General features: G+C 45.2%; 1 protein-coding gene across 1 annotated transcript in view; it reads right to left on the bottom strand.

Moving 5' to 3' along the window:
• Positions 1 to 17,271, bottom strand: part of LOC112107401 (tenascin-N) — a 37,423-nt gene extending 20,152 nt beyond the window's left edge. Inside the window, exons 1-7 of the mRNA XM_026656199.1 lie at positions 16,857 to 17,271; positions 15,445 to 15,816; positions 9,403 to 9,666; positions 6,310 to 6,492; positions 5,083 to 5,172; positions 2,243 to 2,506; positions 1,147 to 1,410 (exon numbers count right to left, since the gene is read on the bottom strand). Of these exons, the coding sequence (XP_026511984.1) occupies positions 1,147 to 1,410; positions 2,243 to 2,506; positions 5,083 to 5,172; positions 6,310 to 6,492; positions 9,403 to 9,666; positions 15,445 to 15,816; positions 16,857 to 17,271 (1,852 nt within the window). The remainder of the gene's footprint in view (positions 1 to 1,146; positions 1,411 to 2,242; positions 2,507 to 5,082; positions 5,173 to 6,309; positions 6,493 to 9,402; positions 9,667 to 15,444; positions 15,817 to 16,856) is intronic.
• Positions 17,272 to 19,313: the final 2,042 nt, after the last annotated feature.

Here is a 19,313-nt window from a genome sequence, read left to right as displayed (position 1 = left end):
ATGAAGGAAAATCACTATATAAACAGGGTGCCTTACCATGAAACTTTGGGATTGTCATGCCAAGACTTCCCCAGAGCCTCGTGTCGCAACCGACGGAACCCGGCTCCTCCCTACTGGTGATCAACCTAGCTGGCCACTAGGCTGATCTGGACTGGTAACTATAACATCGACTGGCGGGACAGTGTATGTGTGTGTGTGGTGAGATTGAATGCATATGCTAATTGTTGTATCTTCAATAAATGTGGTGTATTGCCTTTTCCCCTGAAAAAGATCCCATGTGCTTCTTATAAGCATAACAGCACCACATGCTTCCCCTACCCCAAACGCCGCCCTCCCACAGCTCCCATTGGCTGGGAACCGTGGCCAATGGGAGCTGCAGGGGCAGCACCTGCAGACGGAGCAGTGCACAGAGCTGCCTGGCCAGCGCCATGCCTCCATGTAGGAGGCAGAGGGGGGCATGCTGCTGCTTCTGGGAGCTGCGGGGGTGGCGCCTGCGGACAGGGCAGTGCGCAGAGCCGCCTGGCCAAACCCTCCATGTAAGAGCTGGAGGGGAGCATGCTGCTGCTTCCGGGAGCTGCTTGAGGTAAGCGCCGCCCAGAGCCTGCACCCCTGAGACACACACCCCCCCCCACGTCCCAATCCTCTGCCCTAGCCCTGATCCCACTCCTTCCCTCTGAACCCCTCAATCCTAGCCCAGAGCACCCTCCTGCACCCCAAACCCTCATCACCAGCCCTACCCCAGAGCCCGCTCTGCCAGCTGGAGCCCTCACCCCCCGCACCCCAACCCCCAATTTTATGAGCATTCATGGTCTGCCATACAATTTCCATACCCAGATGTGGCCCTCAGGCCAAAAAGTTTTCCCACTCCTGACCTATATGCATTATGGAACCAGTCAAGCACCCCATTAAAGTCAATGAAATTTTGCAATTGAGTAAATGGGAGTGGGGGTAAGTCCTAAATCTCAATCTTGGAATGGCCTGTAGCATGTATGTACCTATGCCATGTTTGGCCACATGACAAATTGTTCTATAATGTACACTGTGCAATAAGCTGGAAGAAAACAGAACAAAACACAGCTAATCTTCAGGGAGCAGTTTGTGATATGCAGTTAGCTAGTATCACATCCCAAAGATTCCCCTGGTTACCTGTCACAGCTTTAGTGTTTGCTCTCTTGCTCCGCTGGCCTCCCTTCTCAGCCCAGATGTAGATGACGTACTCCATGCCTGGCGTCAGACCCGTCAGGGTGATGGTGCTCTGGTCTTTCCCCACGGCTCTCTCTCTGGTGTCCCCATCAACTGAGGTGTAGCTCACCATGTATCTGTCTATGGGAGCCTGCACCTCATTCCAGGAGACGGTAGCTGTGTCCTCTGTCACTCGGTCCGTCACCAGGTTTGTTGGGCTGTCAATTTCTTTTAGAGAAGGTTTAACAGTGGAGAGATACAGTGAGGATTCTCCCCAATACTTCATTAGGAGAGACCCATCAGTCCTTCCCCACTTTTCATGGTCCTTCCCCCTTCCACAGCTGTGAAGAGGATACTGTTTCTTAGGCCAACAGCAAAGCTCCTACATGAATTAGCACACAGGAAAAAGCCCTCTTAGGGACTGGCTGCTACCCTCCATCTACCCTGAGTGCAACTATATCAGTTCCGTTAAAAAAAACCCACATCCCACTGGTGCCAGATGTGCTAAGCCCCAGTGCAGTGAGCAGCCACCAAACCACAGGGAGAGCAGCCCTTACACCAGTTATCCCTCAATGTCTTACTCTCAGGATAGTTCTTGGAAAGGTCAGAATGGTGACCTAGGGAAGGTTTCTGAGCTTGTTTGTGGCATTCTGAAGGCAAGTCATTAACTCCATGTTCAGTCGACTGAGAGGCCTTGATGATGGCTGTTTTACTAATTGAATGACCTCCATTGTACTGATATTAATGACTAGCATCTGTGAATAGGGATCTCTACAAGCACTTGTGATTATAATCATAGAATAGAATAGAATCATAGAATATCAGGGTTGGAAGGGACCTCAGGAGGCCATCTTGTCCAAGCCCCTGGTCAATTAAAAGGCTCCATTTTCACAACTAAAGGCCAGTTCCGCCTACCAGTGAGAATTACAATTTACAGGACAGATTCTTGTCTCACTAATACCAGTGTAGATCAGGAGTAACTTCAGTGAAGTCCATGGAGTTGACAAACTGGTGTGAGGTCATGATCAGGCTCCACATTTTTTCCTCTGCCATTAGTTACCTGTCTCAGTTTTAGTGTTGGCTCTCTTGCTCTGCAGGCCTTCCTTCTCAGCCCAGATGTAGATCACGTACTCCATGCCTGGCGTCAGACCCGTCAGGGTAGTGGTATTCTGGTCTTTCCCTACAGCTCTCTCTCTGGTGTCCCCATCAGCTGAGGTGTAGCTCACCATGTATCGGTCAATGGGAGCCTGGACCCTGTTCCAGGAGATGGTAGCTGTGTCCTCTGTCACTTGGTCGGTCTCCAGGTTAGTTGGGCTGTCTATTCCTTTAAAAGAGCGTTTGAAAGTGCAATGTTAAAAGACTCCCCGAGCAATATTCCACCTGATCCCAACAGTCACATTCCTTATCGTGTGTAGCATTTCTGCATTTCTTTTACTCTACAGTGCTCAGCAAACCCTTTCAAGAGTTTGAAAGTATTTTCCATCATCCAATTTTATTATCTTCTACTTGGCAAACATTAATTCTCTTCCTGACAATGCAGAGACAAACCTAGCTTTATTTGGTTTACTTTCTGGTCTGGTCAGCAGGAGGGCAGATAGCTCTGAGAATACAATTAGTGAGTTAAATCCTGGTGCAAAGCCAGAGAGCAGGGCTCAGAGTGTATTACTGGTGGGTCCTACAAATATGGTGGCTTTTAAAAACTTGAAATACATTATCTGTGGACAAAATGGCAGAATTATCTTTTAAATAGCTGTTTTGAATCCAGGAGGCACTCTTTACTAGGCTGATACCATTTCAAGAGAACTGAAATTTGGGGAGAATAATAATACTCAGTACATTTCATTTTCAAATTACTTTACCAGCAATAACTCATCCATCCTCACAATAGCACCCCAGAGGCAAGTATTGTTATCTGCGGATGAGGACAGCGAGAGAGAAGGGCTAAATGACTTCCCAAAGACACAGGAGTCAATATCAGGAGTTCCTGGTTCCCAGCTTTATACTCAGAGGAATGGACTAGTCCACTTACTAAGTGCCTGACACAGGGACCCTTTAGTATTCTCCATTAAAGCATCCCAGTGACCCCTTGGCCTCTTCGCACACTACCATGGGGAAGGGAGGAGAGAGAATGATCCGAAGAAGTGGGTTGTAGCCCACGAAAGCTTATGCTCTAATAAATTTTTTAGTCTCTAAGGTGCCACAAGTACTCCTGTTCTTTTTAATGATCCAGAGATGGCAGGAGAACCATCTTAAAGGAAAAATGGTAGCCTTGAATATTGAATAATTCATAGATTTTCAGGTCAAAAAGCACCATCGTGATTATCTAGTTTGAGCTCCTGAACCACCCAGGCCAAGGAACTTCACCCAGTAATTTCTGGTTGAGCTACAGCATCTCCTTTAGAAAAAGATATCTAGTTTTGATACAAAAAGTTCAAGTGATGGAGAATCCCCTAGGTGAGTTGCTCCAATGATTAGCCTCGCTTAACATTTTGCACCTTAATTCCAGTCTCCATTTGTCTAACTTCAGCTTCCAGCCACTGGATCTTATTATGCGTTTTGTTAATGCTTTCGGAGACCTAGTTTAAGATCACTTTAACATCTGAGATGTCCTTTATTGGGGAATTGTACGCAGTGCTGGCAATGGAGGATGGTCTTCTTCACCCCTTCTCTGATACTAACTCTGGAGCGTTGGGAGAGGCTATGCAAACAACTCATGTACTGGGCAGCATCTGTGCAGCTAACCAACCTGGGTGGGTCTCTCCCAAAGGAGCTCTTGTTCCACAAAACCACTACACAGCTGGCATTCCAGGCAGCACACTTTATGCAGCTGTGTTGCACTTATGTTCTACAAATTCCCTTAAACTTCTATGAATTGGCTGATTTGGTCACACTGAAGAGAACAAGGGGAAAATATTAGAGGAATTAATACGTTCATGAAAAGCCTTGAGGTTGTGCAGCACTAGAATGGTCCTATGCAAAGCAGAGGGCGTTCAAGTAATAACCGCTAAAAATGAGACGGAATCTATGTGTTCACAATGTTTGAAAACACAGATGACAGATGGAGCCATCGTGTTCCAAAGGCAGCAGTGCTTCCCAACCCCACTTCCTTCCAAGGGTAACTGGAATCAGATGTCAAGAGTAAACAAGAGCTCTGATCAAAAGAAAAGTCCAGCAGACTCCGGCCAGGCAACGGCCAACTAAAGAGACCTCAGCAGTGCCACACCCACCCACCTATGCCATTAACAGAGAAGAGATGTGGGAAGGACGGAATGATGATTCTATTTGGGGATCTGTAGGTTTCCAGTAGTGGGGGAATCCTGGATTCCCATCTCACAGATGAGAAACAAATGCAGTCAGAGTGAGAACAAGACAGAATTGCCCTGCTGTCTGCATGCAGCATTTGATTACTGGCTGTCAGAGGACCTGGCCTGGCCAGCTATCTGTCCTCCGCACAGTGTGGTGACCAGAGCAACATCCCCTCTATATGCCTTCCTCACTCCTCTGAGAAGAGGACCCAGCCCTCTCTCCACCATCCATACATCCCAGTTGCTTCCCCTTGCTGCTGGTCCTCACCTCCCACCTGTAACCCACACGCTCATCTGGACTGATGATATTTTACATAGTAAGTTACAATGCAGTGTTGCTGAGTCTCATGATATTTAGTGTTTGTATTAAAGCCCCAGCTCCCACAGTCTGGTGATTACCTGAGAATTTCAAGTTGGGTTATTTTGTTTTTTGTTTGTTTTTTAAGTTTCTAACCCTCATGTTTGTGGAGAGAAGCTTGAAAACACGAATCAACTCAAAACAAGCATCATCACCTACGGACCTTGTATCCCTTTGTGTCTGTACAGCACTGAGCACAATGGAGCTTGATCCTCCTTGGGACTTCTGGATACATACCAGTGCGGCCATTCACTATAGATGGTTTTCCTTCAATCTCATCCTTCACAGATATGATAATGATCTTATACTCTGTGCCAGGCTTCAGGCCTATAAGAAAAGAAAAGGAACAGTCCCAACAATTAGGGAATAAAGTACATAAACATTTTCTTAGAGAAATTGCATCTTCTGCTCTCTGATTTTACATTACAGAGGAGTTTGAGTTGTGGGACTGGGATTTGTACTTCTTGTTTGGAGAATATGTGAATTTGATGTTTTGGTTTAGGCTCATCTCTACAGGCCATACTGGTCATAAATTGTGGGGATTTCCATTTTACCCATCCTTAGTGTTCCCAGGTCTGAAATGAGAGAGTAAATTTTATTTATATGAGGGTAGAATTAAAGTTGAATGAACGTACATTGACATTTACTATCCATACCACATGGGGAGCTTTTCCATGTGATGTCCGGTATCACCCTTCAACCCACTCACTCACAGAATATACTCATGGTGGCTACCTGTGAAGATGTGAACAAGTGTTGGACTTGGTGCAAAGATGCAAGTAAAGCTGTAGAGCCAGATTCACAGCTGGTGTAAATCACTGAATTCAATGGAGTTATGCCAGTGTACACCAGCTGAGGATCTGCCCCATATGTTTGGCAATTTTGAAAGTGAGACTCCGGGCCAGACAAGAAGTAAATAATACCTCCTCTTTTGCTACAAGAGCAAGCTAAAAAAAGTGCTCTGGTCATTCAAAAAGGAGTCTCAGAATCTCTCGTGATTTGAGATCAGATTGAATGGAAATGGGTCCTATCCTGGGGTTCTGCCAGTTAAATTCCAGCCCCGCTCCCTCATCAGCGAACATATGTGCTGAAGGGAACTCAGTATAGTTTCAAACTAACGTGACAGAGATATATTGTAAGAGAAACCCTTGGCTCTCTTCCTCTTAGCTTGGCCAGTAGGTGCTAGAGGTGGTTAACTTTCATCTATGTACTACAAGGTTCATGGATGAAGGCTCATCTGGGTGTTTTGGGGGGAGGGGTGCATTGTAGGTGTCTCACAGCAGCAGCCTGGGCATGAAGTGAAAGAGTTCTGCTAACTGTCTGTGTCTCCTCCGAGCATCAGCCACACAGAAACAAAAGAGATGCTCTTCTCAGGTTATGGTTCAAGAGTCAACCTCTCTCTTGTGTCTGTCTCTCCCCATTTCTCCCTGGCCATGTCCCGTCTGGCTATACCCAATCACTTACCGCTGATGATGTATCTGCTCTTGGGGTCACTGCTTTTAGGTACCACCACCTCCTTCTCCTGCCCTTGCGGTGAGCTGAACCTCAGTTTAAAATAGTCTGGTTCTGTTGGGGGGTTCTCCCACTCCACTTCCAGCGAGTCCTCCATCTCCTCTGTCACCCAGGCAGCGCTAACTGCAGATAGGGCTAAGGAAGACAGAGTGGGGAGGGTGATGAGCAAGCAGCACATTATCATTTCAGCAGCACCAAAGCCACCTCTCCTCCATGTATGCACACAAGACAGGAAAGAGCCAAACTACCTCCACCAGGGGTCTCAGGCCTCAAAACCAGGTACAATTTCTCAGATGAACTGAAGGGTTGTTAACTAGGCAGAATGCAATTATTCTTTCAACAGGCCTGACTTTACTCACTGTAAAGCTCTATCCCAGCCATAGAGGACTCCGGCTCCTATGTGTTCTGTTACAAATAAATACACACTCCCCATAATCCAACCCTTTACTGGCTTTAACAAGGGCATTGAGGTAGCACAGTGTGAAGATCTCATCACCTAAGTAGGGTGAGACTAGTTCAGGTATGGCCCAGAGATGCCTGAGGAAAACATAGCTACTGCAGGGAGTGGTGCTGACAATTCAAAACTGGCACTCTGCCCTCTGAGTCCATAATCATAGAATATTAGGGTTGGAAGAGACCTCAGGAGGTCATCTAGACCACCCCCCTGCTCAAAGCAGGACCAATCCCCAGACAGATTTTTTCCCCAAATGGCCCCCATAATGCTACAACACTCCAGCGTGACGTTAGGAAGTGCTGTGCACCTGGCATTGCCATACGTACAAGTGAAGTCCTGACTACTTGCACTCTTTAAGGATCTTCATAGCATGGTGTACAGCCTAGGTAGTACCTCTCATCCCCTAGCCAAATCCCACCTGGTAATTACATTCTCCTTCTTTGAAACCCTTCTGTGTCCATTCAAATGGATGGTTCTCAGAGAGTAAGGAGCTGCAATTTCTTGGAGAGAGGATGGCACAAATTAAAAAGCAAATTCCTCTACCTCCAACTGCAGAGAGGGACCAGAGAGAAGGCTAAGATCAAAAGAGTGACGTGGGGAAGTATATATGAGGCAAGAGAGCTCAGGCAGAGATTGGTGGAGTGAAGAGAGCGGGCAGGGTTATAGGTCAATATAAGTTCAGAGGGGTCAGGTGGAAAGAGTCCATGGAGAATTCTGAAGGCCAGCAGGGCATTTGAGATTGTCAGGAAGACAATGAAGGGGACAGAAGGGGGTGGGGGGAGGCGCGAGATGTGTCTGTGATGGTGGTAAACCAAGTGCCAGATCTGGCCAAGGTCATAAGTGTTAGTTAAGAGCTGGCAAACTCATAGCTGGAAACCAAATCAGCTCATCTTATGTTAATTTTGTTCAAAATAGGTAGCAGCCTTATAAGAATGTAGTAAGTGTTTAGACTCTATGGAAAGCTTGTAAATTGCTGCATGCATTCATCACACTTGTAATATCAGTATTCCATGCTATCAGGAAACACTTAAGTTTCACCTTATAACTTTGAAAATGTTTGCTCTGAACTTGTGAACTCAGGCACAGGAATCCTCAAGATTAAACAGGCCATTAATGAATATCACAATACAAAGGATTGGTGAATGGGCCTATCATGCCTTGGAAATGTCATGTGCAAGGGAGCTCGTCTCATGGACTACAAGACGAAATGTAAAATATAAAACAGGGTCACAAAAAATTGTTCCTCCTTTGCTGTTTGAATTTTCACAGGGCCAAAGATACTAAACTAAGCCAAAAACAATAAGGACTCCTTGTGGCACCTTAGAGACTAACACATTTATTTGGGCATAAGCTTTCGTGGGCTAAAACCCACTTCATCGGATGCATGGAGTGGAAAATATAGTAGGCAGGTATAAATACACAACACATGAAAAGTTGGGAATTGCCTTACCAAGTTGGGGGTCAGTGCTAACGAGCCAATTCAATCTATAGCTATAATTGAATTGGGCTATAATTGAATTGGCTCGTTAGCACTGACCCCCCACCTTGGTAAGGCAACTCCCAACTTTTCATGTGCTGTGTATTTATACCTGCCTCAGTATTTTCCACTCCATGCATCCGATGAAGTGGATTTTAGCCCACGAAAGCTTATGCCCAAATAAAAGTGTTAGTCTCTAAGGTGCCACAAGGACTCCTCATTGTTTTTGCTGATACAGACTAAACACGGCTACCACTCTGAAACCTAAACTAAGGCAGAGATCCCCAGGGGTTACCCCTGGGTCTGCCCTGAAAGACACATTGAATTGACAGATTACTACATCTCTGTCATCTTTAGAAACCATAGATAGTAACTCATTTGCATGTATATGTTTGCTTGCTTTAACCTGTAAATAATTCTCTCATTTCTTTTTCCTAGTTAATAAAACTTTAGTTAATTTATTACAGGATTGGCTACAGGCGTTGTCTTTGGCGTGAGATCTCAGATGCAAATTGATCTGGGATAAGAGACTGGTCTCTTGGGACTGGGAGCAAACTGAACATTCCATGATTTTTGGTGTAAGTGACCACTTATCACCAAGTCCAGATTTCCTGGGTAGCAAGATAGATGGGAGAGTCTAAGGGGACTGTCTGTGACTCCTTGGTAAGACTGTTATAGTGATCCAGGAGTTCACATTTGTTACTAGGTCAGTGAAATCAAATTATAGAACATACCATCAATTTGGGGTGTCTGTCCTGAGGTAGGCACTCATGGTCGTGAGCCACTCCAGATAGCATGACAGTGAAACATTCCTGCTTCCTGGAGTCAGAGAGTACACTGGTCCCAGCACTGTGAACTCCCTTGAATTCAGAAGCAGGGAACAATGGCTGGGACTTTGCGGGAGATGGGAAATTCATCCCAAAAAACCTTTTGGGAAAAACATCTTTAAATGGGAGAAGAAAGGCTTATAGAATGGGCCTTTCCAAAAGCTCAGACAGGAAGTCGAGTGAAGTGCCATACACCCTCAAACCCTAGAAGTTTGCTCTCCCTATAGTTTGAACCTGACTTTGAAGCAAATCCTTTTTTGGAGGAAAGGGTTAAGGAGTGCTCCCACCTGTCCTTGCTTGTAGGTGTTCTGGGTTACTGGAAATCCCCTTCTTCACATAACGAAGTGTGATCTGATACTTTGTGCTAGGGCGAAGGCCCGGGATCTCATAGCTGAGCTGTCCTTTTGGCACTCGGATTTGTACTGCAGAGGCCTCGTGCCCTATTGGATAATAGCTGAGGAGGTAATAATCCACATCGAGCACCTGATCCCAGCTGAAGGTCAAGGAATCGTCCGTGGTCTTCAGCAGCTGCAAATTCTGAGGAGCAATGACTACAGGAAAAAAGGAGAAGAAATTATAAGACTGATATCTCATCTTGGGGCATAGTCCAAAGTCCACTGAAGTCAATGAGCGTTTTTCCATTGACTTCAATGGGCTTTGGATCAGGGCCATATTTTGCATTTATACAGTGAATGAACTGCTGGTGAACAGGACTACATAGACAGCCCTGGAGGCTGAAGTCCTCTGCTTATCCACAAAGATATATCCACAAAGTTGCAGTGGCCAATGGGAATTGAGAACACTCAGCACTGCAATAAACTAGGTATACTTAGCGCCACGTTGTAGCAGACATGTCAATCATCAAAAGAATGCCAAGAAACAACCTCCTTAACACTCTCAGTGTCACCCATGGCACCAGGTGTGTCTGTCGAGGAAAGACGCTCCTCCTTGCTTGGCTGGACTGGTGCAGTTGCCATTTCATCATTCTTGTTCTGTGGCATTAAATAATTCTATACTGATGTTACAACATCCAGAATAAGTGCAGGACCCTCTAATTGCCTAGTCAAAGAGGCTTGTAAGACATAGTATAGACCCAGGAAGATCAAGACTGTCCTGTAGATCTGGGAGCAGGAACAGAACTCTAGGAAGGGCAGCACATCTCAGTGTTCTACACTGGAGATAGCTGGTAGCAGGTTATCCTCCAAAGGCAGTGCTCTGGTGTTGCAATCCATGGTCTACATTTTCACTGGCACCCAAAGCAGTAACTCTGCAATAGTACTGCAAAGTTCAACTACAGCTGGGGAATGATTTCATCACAGAATTCGAGCGGCAGCAAAAACGGGCCTTAATGCTTCTCACAACATTTGATCCTGAACCTCAGAAAGACTACCTAGCTATCTCAGCAGCTAAACATCAGAACTCTCCTCACTCTACAATTGCTCATCAGTCACTTACAAAAAGCTGAAACTGCAGTTCTGAAGGTAAGCCAGGCACTTTCAATGCAGTGTCTTCCACTGCTACTGCTGGAAGGAGGTCAAACACAGGGATGAGTTACAGCTGCCAGTCGCACAGTGAAAGACAATCACAGGCGGCTACTGCAGCAGGGCCGCCCAGAGGATTCAGGGGGCCTGGAGTCTTTGCCGTCAAATTGCCGCCGAAGACCTGGCACTTCGGCGGCGGGTCCCGGGGCATAAGGACCCCCCGCCGTGGGTCATCGGGGCACTTCGGCGGCGGGTCCCAGGGCGGAAGGACCCCCTGCCACTGAATTGCCCCCGAAGACCCAGAGCGGAAGAAGTTCCGGGGGCCCGGGCCGCGCAAGAGTTTTCCGGGGCCCCGGGAGCGAGTGAAGGACCCCGTTCCAGGAGCCCCAAAAAACTCTCATGGGGGCCCCTGTGGGGCCCGGGGCAAATTGCCCCACTTGCCCCCCCCCCCTCCCCGGGCGGCCCTGTACTGCAGGAACTAACTGCTTACTGGAAAAGTGATTTCAAGGGAGTAGAGAGAAGTTCAGATGCGAGGGAGCACGAAAGAGAAAGTCTGCATATGGGGGAGAAAGAACAAGTGCACCAGACTGCACGTATGTATATAAATGAGTATGTCGGAATGCACGTATGTGTATATGCATGAGAGAAATAAAAATCCAGAATCTCTAGTTTGGTTGTTTCATTAAGTCAATATTTTTGGGTCTCCTGCTCCCCTTGCATCAATAACAATTCTCTATCCATTGGGCACAGACCCTGTGCCTTCACAGTTTCCGCAGAAATCCTGCTCAATATTTGATGCACCTCAGGTCAGAGAGAACCTTCTCAGTAACAGTTTGAGTTCTATCACATCTTGAGCTGAGTAAATCCCACACTTGCTCTTTGACAGTCAATTTACACTGTAAGGACACCCGATCCCACCAAGTTTACAGAAAGTGACAAGTGATAGCAAATAATGGTGACAGACACTCAACAGGATCCAGCCTTAATTAACTCAAATTTTTGCAGTATATTTTTATACCTTTCTGAAGGATTCAGAAAACTAACCATTCTCATGCTTTTCAGTTAGTAAATTTTTATACACTCTTTTTTATAACTGTAAACTCTATTTTACACAGTAGATATTAAAGAGATACTATCAGCTCCTTTCCAAGGAAGGAGGAAGAAACCACCAGTTCAGATAAAATAAGGCTGGGGTAAACTTTTCAGAAGAGCTTACAGTACTGAGGAGCCTAAGTTCCACTTTTAAGAATGACTTAGACACTTAGTCAATGCAATAAGACTTAGGCACTTTTGACAATTTTACCTCAAACCTTTTTGAACCTTTCCCAAAACTTGAATCAAACACCCAATGATTTTTCCAGCGTCAAAAAAGCTGGATTAACTTTTAAATATATGTAGGGCTTTTTATTTTTATATTTCATGTCTTGGAACTCCCTGATTTTGTCCAGGACTAAAAGCAGAAATACCTCCAGGGTATTTCTTGGTGTTATTCCATATCACAGCCAAAACCAGGAAATAGTGAACATCTGCTCAGATTTCCATAACACATAGGCTCAGATAAGCAACAGCTGAATTTTCAGCGATTGAACTGAACTTCTGAATCTGTTGAGGTTGGCCCATCACTATACAAGACTGTCTCAGTTCCTCTTCCTATGCTGGGAAACAAGTGTTACAGTTCATTCCAAAGGATTAATGTGCTGGTTTTAAGGGTTTATTTTATTGTACTAAGCCGACCTTTAGATCTTCACTGTTAAAGTTACTTTATTGTAGGTTTAAGATGCTTTAAAGTCAGTCTGGTCTACTTGGACCAAGCAAAAACTTGTTAAACACAGTTTAGACTAACCAGAGCTGGGGTTCCCAATCGCATGATCTTCTTGCCTCTCTCTCCCCGCCAAGTAGCCTGTTGCTAACTGCCATAAATACTGCTTGCTGTATCTAATACAGTATTTTCCTGGATTCTTCCCACTATCTTCTTAAGCTCACATTGGCACAAAAAAAACCCCAACATATATTATCAAGCTGTGAGTTCTGATGATTTTGCAGAAGGAAAGAAAACTCTCTCCTTATCCCTGACTTATTTCAAAGGCCCAAATAATCCCTAAAATTAGTGCATGTGACTTCTTCATTCCTACAAATGTAAACTGACTTCTGTAGTTGTGACAATCAGAGTCCAGACACCCCAGAGGGAGAACAGAGGGCCTGAACCCCAAATAATAAGCAATTGAATCAACTGGTTGTACACATTATTACTGCGCTATAAAAAGTGTATCAAGTAACATCTTTTATGAAGGTTGGTGATACCCTGGTCATTAATATCACTGTGTGATGTATGTATGAGTTGTGCATAAAGAATTACATGTGTGTGCTGGAAATATGTTCTTTGCGTCTGACGAAGTGGGTATTCACCCACGAAAGCTTATGCTCCAATACATCTGTTAGTCTTTAAGGTGCCACAGGACTCTTTGTTGCTGTTCTTAAAATGTGTTTCAGAAGCAATGCATAAATCCAGCCTGCCCTAGACAAAGAAATGTGGATTTTCCTGGCTGACTGGCTTGATTACTGGCAGAGGACAACGAAAGAGTATTTACATAAACAAAGCAATCAGTTTAGTTAGAGATATTTTAGTGATCCATCACTTAAGGAACAAAGAACAGCAGCACCCTCTGAGTCTGTAAAAATGGATCCCCATGGCTTGAAGGGCAGGAGCTGCTGGTAACTCATAAGTGAGAAACCTACTTAGGCAAAGACTATAACTTGCTAGAATTAAGTTTAGTCACTAGAAAGCATGTATGGTTTGGTTGTAACCACACCTGTCTCTTTTTCTCTTGCTTAGTATCACTTAAACCTCCGTCCTTTATTAATAAACTTATCCTTGTTTTATTACAAAACCATCTCAGTGCTGCTATATTGAATTAAGTACGAGTTCTCAATTAAACTAACAGGCTGGTGTGTGCTCTGTCTCTTTGGAGGCAGCGAACTTAATCATTTCTGTGAGTGCTCAGTGAGAGGGACTGGACACTGCAGAGAATTCAGGAAATGGGGTTCACTGATTGTTACCTGCAAGGCGAGGTTAAGCTTGGCGGAGTCTCAGGGAGTTTGCTGGTGAAACAGACAGGCAGGCATGGCAGGGAGCTGACACAGGGTATGTCTAGACCCAGCCGCTAGTTCGGCGGCTGGGAATCGAAGTTCTGGGTTCGACTTATCGCGTCTTGTCTGGACGCGATAAGTCGAACCAGGAAGTGCTCGCCGTCGACTGCAGTACTCCAGCTAGACGAGAGGAGTACCGCGGAGTCGACGGGGGAGCCTGCCTGCCGCGTGTGGACCGAGGTAAGTTCGAACTAAGGTACTTCGAACTTCAGCTACGTTATTCACGTAGCTGAAGTTGCGTACCTTAGTTCGATTTGGGGGTTTAGTGTAGACCAAGCCACACAGTCTCAGTTCCAGCAAAGCTCTCTCTTGCTGAGGCAGAGAGGTAACACAGTGGTTTGCGGCTGTGGGTGCCCTGAGGACAGCATCACAGTAGTGAAGAAAACTAAAAGAAGTTTGATCCCTGCAGAAAACAGATCTTGACAAATCCAGTGTACACCATAGCCCTTCTGATGGGAATAACATCTTACACATTTGGTCAAAAGATACATTGCTTCAGCAATCATGAAACCATTAAACATGATGGTAGTGTAATTTGTCCTACTGGGAAAGGCTCTCTCTTAAAACTAATTGGGCTATTTTCCCAGCAATCTCTCCTCACTTCATCCACAGCTCTAGCCAAAGTCCATCCTTAGAGGCGTGTACACAGTTCCCATTGCCTTTAGTTGAAGCTATGTAACGCAAGGGCAGAATATGGCCCTTCGTTGCCCTGGAACATACATGGGATTTGGGTTTACTTGTGGTAAAATAACCCCAAACACTCAGGATAGATCTTGTTCTGTGTGTAAGTGCAGTTTGGATGGAGCAGGTACCACCTTCACCATTTAAAGTGAAGGACCCAGCACAGGAAAACAAAGTTTTCTATTAGCCAATTGCATGGAATAGTAACCCAGGTGGCTGCAACATCAGGCTGTCACTATTTCCCCTTCCTGGCTTTTCAGTTCTGCTTCATCAACGGCATGTTTTGATGAGGTGTTGACACAGAGGCACCTGCCATCTCATCCAGAAACAATACAAATTCTGAGATCAGCTAGAGCCATTCACCCAGGCAGACGTGACAAACCAAAGCCCTTCTGGGGCCTGATCAATACATTGCAGTCATTTGTCCAGGGAAATGGCATGATGAAAACAAGAAAGGTAAACAAGTGTTGCATTTTGGACACTTTCTTAGAAACCACTGAAAATCCTCCTCCTTTCCCTCCTCTTTGGTAACAAACAAACTTGCACTGTATGCAGTGAAAGGATTCTTTACATAAACAATATTAAGTGCTGAGGGAAGTATGAGGACGGATGGGGTTTGGGTGACTAGATGCCAAGAGTCCATCTTGTGTTCTAATTACTATTATAAATCTCTCTCCATTAGCCAGTTGCTTCTCAGGAAATAGATTAAGGCCCTATGGCCTAAGCAAGCAGGAAACCAGCAACATGTTTCTAAATTCACTGCTGGGTTGAAAGCTCACATATCTGCCTGTTAGGAATCCTGGCCCCATTGGAAAGTCTCATCTTCTCATTCTTTAAAACCCCCTCCACTTTCCACCATTCCTATTGTTTCTGCTCCAACACAATGATTTTCAAGCAAAGGCAATAACTTGATAGAAAAATTTGGTTTTAATCAGGTGCCACATTTATTTAACAAGGAGTACTTGTGGCACCTTAGAGACTAACAAATTTATTTGGGAATAAAAGGAAGGTGCTTCTCACCCTGGGAGCAGTCAAGCCCAATGAAACCGTCGTGGCAGTAGCACTCGCCACTGTCACAGAAACCGTTGCCGCTGCAGTCGTTGGGGCATCTCTTCTCACTGCAGTCATCTCCCATGAACTCCTCATAGCACTGGCACACACCATTGTTGCAGATCCCATTGCCACTGCAGTTCTTAGGGCACAGCCGCTGACTGCAGTCTTCACCAACGTAGGGTTTGCTGCAGATGCATTTGCCATCAACGCAGCGTCCATTGCCGTTGCAATTGTTGGGGCAGCTGGGGCGGGAGCAATCGCTGCCCTCCCAGCCTTCATCACAGTCACATCCACAGCTCTCTTGGATGAAAGTTCCATGGCCACTGCAATTCGAGACACCTGTCCAGTTGGGGACCCAGAGCCGACATCAGCAGGTAGCATGCAGGAGAGAAAGAGGCAGACAAAACAGCATTAGAAATAGAGCCGTAGACAGATATAGAGAAGGTCTATTCAAAACCACTGATAGGAAAGAGAAACTAAATGGACTGATTATAGCTGCACCCACTAGGGTCATATGAGACCATCACCTGAGCATTCTTCTTTGTTTTGGACAGTTAGCTATCAAAGAAAAACAAACAAATTCTCAACATTTTCCTTTAAAATGAAAAATTCTGGGACTGGAAACAAAACAAAAAACCTAGGAATTCTGCAACCACACCTCCTGCTGATGTGGAATTCCAGAATGTCTCCTCTCCCAAGCTCAAGAACTCCATGCCCTGACTTCTCAGACACTCCAGAATTCCTCTCAAAGCTGAAAGACACGTGTTAGCACATTTTGGGAACTTCAGCTTTCCCCACCAAGCCCAGGAACCTGAGCCCCACCCCACCTTGGAGATTCCAGAGTTCCACTCCCTCAAGACCTGGAATTGGAAATCAAGTTATCTTGGATCTGTAGGAGTTTAATCCAAGCCCAACCACTTCCAGAAACCCCAGAATTCCACACCCCTCTGCTGAGTCTGAGCTCCTTGCCAGTGAGGACCCTTGAAATCACTCCTACCCCGTCCATCACCACCGGGGAGCACAGCAAACCATCACCTCATAAACACTAGAATTCCAGCCTAAGCTCTGGAACCTGAGCTCCCCCCAAAGACCAGTGAAGTCAATGGGAGTCTTTCCATTGGCTTCAATGGACTTTAGATGTCTCTGTGTCAGGAACTCCAGGATTTCCCACCTCAAACTCAGGAAACTAATTGCTCCCATTAAACCCTCTTTCCATATGCATCAGACTTCCATGCCCCAATGTAAGAAACCTGGGCTCCAGCCTGACCAGGACTTTTCCAGTAGGGAATAGCACAGCACAGAGAGGGACATACAATTAAAGCTACTGGAGTTAGAGAGAACACACTACAAAAATAAATAAATTACAGTTTGTTGCACACCTTGGACTCCCCCACAGCAGCTCTGTATACTGCAGGCCTCCTTTAGTACCATCATTTCTTTCTCCATCTTTTTCATCCTTTCCAGCAGATCTTTGATGTGTCCCAAAGCTTCACAGTCACCTCTTGGTGTCTGAACTCGGATGTTGTGCCTGAATATGATATTCTGCTCCTCCTCCTCATCCGCATCCCCAGCAGCAAGCAGCACATGACTGTCGTCTTTGAGCGGCAACGGGTCCGCCTCCACCTTGATCTGGGATGATTTGGGTAGGTCAATCTTGTATGAGTGGCTGAAGGAGATTTTCTGACCATTGCTGGTACAGTTGTGAAGTTCAGGGGGGAGCTGAACAGCAGCTGTTTGGAGAGCAAGGTACAGTAACATCCCCTGAGGGAAAGTAAGCCAACTCCAGACACTCATCTTGTAGTTCTTCAGAGGGAAGGCTGATCCTATAAAAACAGTGAAGCTGGTTTCAAGGAGGAAAAAAAAAAGATGAAAAAAATTCTACCATAAAACCATAAGAAACCATGGCCTGCTATGATGCTATCTGGTGCTGTAAGCTCACAAATTCATCAGTGACAGGTTGGTCAGTATTTGAATAAGACATATACAAAGAATACCTAGGGTGATACGTTTCAGAGTGGTAGCCACGTTAGTCTGTATCAGCAAAAACAACGAGGAGTCCTTGTGGCACCTTAGAAACTACAAGGACTCCTCGTTGTTTTTAGGGTGATACAGAAAATGGTAATTGTGTTGACTCAATAGGTGACACTCTTCCTTATGAGTCAGTACTGAATTAGAGTCCTGACCCATCATTAGCAGGCACTGTGGTCTGCAAGATGACATCTTTCAGATGAGACTTAAAACCATAGTCCTGATTATCATGATTATTAACTGCCCGTTGCAATTTTAGTACAAGTAAAGGTGTTGGCCCTACCTGGCATTAGGTCTAACTAAATTTCCCCTGCAGTTTAAATGGATATAGTATTTGTCCCTCACTTATTACATTAAGCTGCTGTACACTGTTGCAGTGTGCTGTTAAACATAGTTCACCCCAGAGATTGCAGCATTTTAGTGGTGGATGGAGTAAACCCTATACAGTGAAACATGCTTTAAGGCAGCCATTCAAGAGACTGACAAAAATCAGCTCCTTAAAAGAGATGATTTTCCAGTAAAGTCTGTAGCAGAATTGTTCTCGGAACATTCAGGATAATATCTTGGGGCAGCCTCTTATGAAAAGAGGTTGGCTAATACAGGTGGTGTCTTGCATAGGTTTCACTGCATGTAGTTTACATAGCTGTTTGTTCATTGGAAAATATTGCGGGATCCTTTGGGACGAACTGCACTGTACAAATGTACAATATTTTTATTTATCGTACAGTGAATTTAGTGCTGGTGTAAGGTACCAGGCTCACAACCCAGGAGGCTGAATAGTTCTCTCCACACAACAAGTTCAGTGCAGACAATGCCAGGGCAAGACTTTCACATACTGTCCTGTCTGTGTGCCTGCACCCTGACCTGGAAGTCCCTCTTCTAAGAGAGAGAGGAAGCACAGCTTCCATGCTGGGCATGCAGGCAAGGGCACTAACTGTGATGAGGACACTTGTACATTATGAACTGGATTGAGACATCAGCTCATTTCATATGGGTCATTGAATAACTATCAACTGGTCATGATTTTGGTTACCATCAGCCTGGGTGATATTTGAACCAGGGAACTGGGATTGTTTAGTCTGCAGAAGAGAAGAATGAGGGGGGGATTTGATAGCTGCTTTCAACTACCTAAAAGGGGGTTCCAGAGAGGATGGATCTAGACCGTTCTCAGTGGTAGCAGATGACAGAACAAGGCGTACTGGTCTCAAGTTGCAGTGGGGGAGGTTTAGGTTGGATATTAGGAAAAACATTTTCACTAGGAAGGTGATGAAGCACTGGAATGGGTTACCTAGGGAGGTGGTGGAATCTCCTTCCTTAGAGGTTTTTAAGGTAGGCTTGACATCCTGGCTGGGATGATTTAGTTGGGGATTGGTCCTGCTTTGAGCAGGGGGTTGGACTAGATGACCTCCTGAGGTCCGTTCCAACCCTGATCTTCTATGATTCTATGATCTAAAGGTTCAAGGCCTCGTATTACCAATTCCTTACCCATCTAGTCTACCACTCCAAAGACTCCTTTCCAGTCTAAATCATGTTATTGGCCACTGTGAAATAAAGAATGGGACTCAATTTGTGCATGCCCTTGGAAAATTAATTCTGCTTCTTCTAAAATGTTGCACATTTTGACCCTTGCATTGTCCTGAACCTGTGGAAGTCAAGGTGTTACTCCACATTATATTTTAAACTACTGTATGATAACATGGTGCCATCCTGAGTTTTGAGGTCTCATTAAGGATTTGAAGTGCTTGCTTTAACTGGGATGTCAGATTTGCTTTATAGTCACTGCAAAAATTAATCCAGGAACCACACCA

The sequence above is a fragment of the Terrapene carolina genome, unplaced genomic scaffold, assembly GCF_002925995.2.
Source record: "Terrapene carolina triunguis isolate 2854851 unplaced genomic scaffold, T_m_triunguis-2.0 Scaffold212, whole genome shotgun sequence".
NCBI lineage: Eukaryota > Metazoa > Chordata > Testudines > Emydidae > Terrapene > Terrapene triunguis.
Note: the sequence above shows the minus strand (reverse complement) of the source record. Positions and strands in the feature narration are given on the sequence as shown.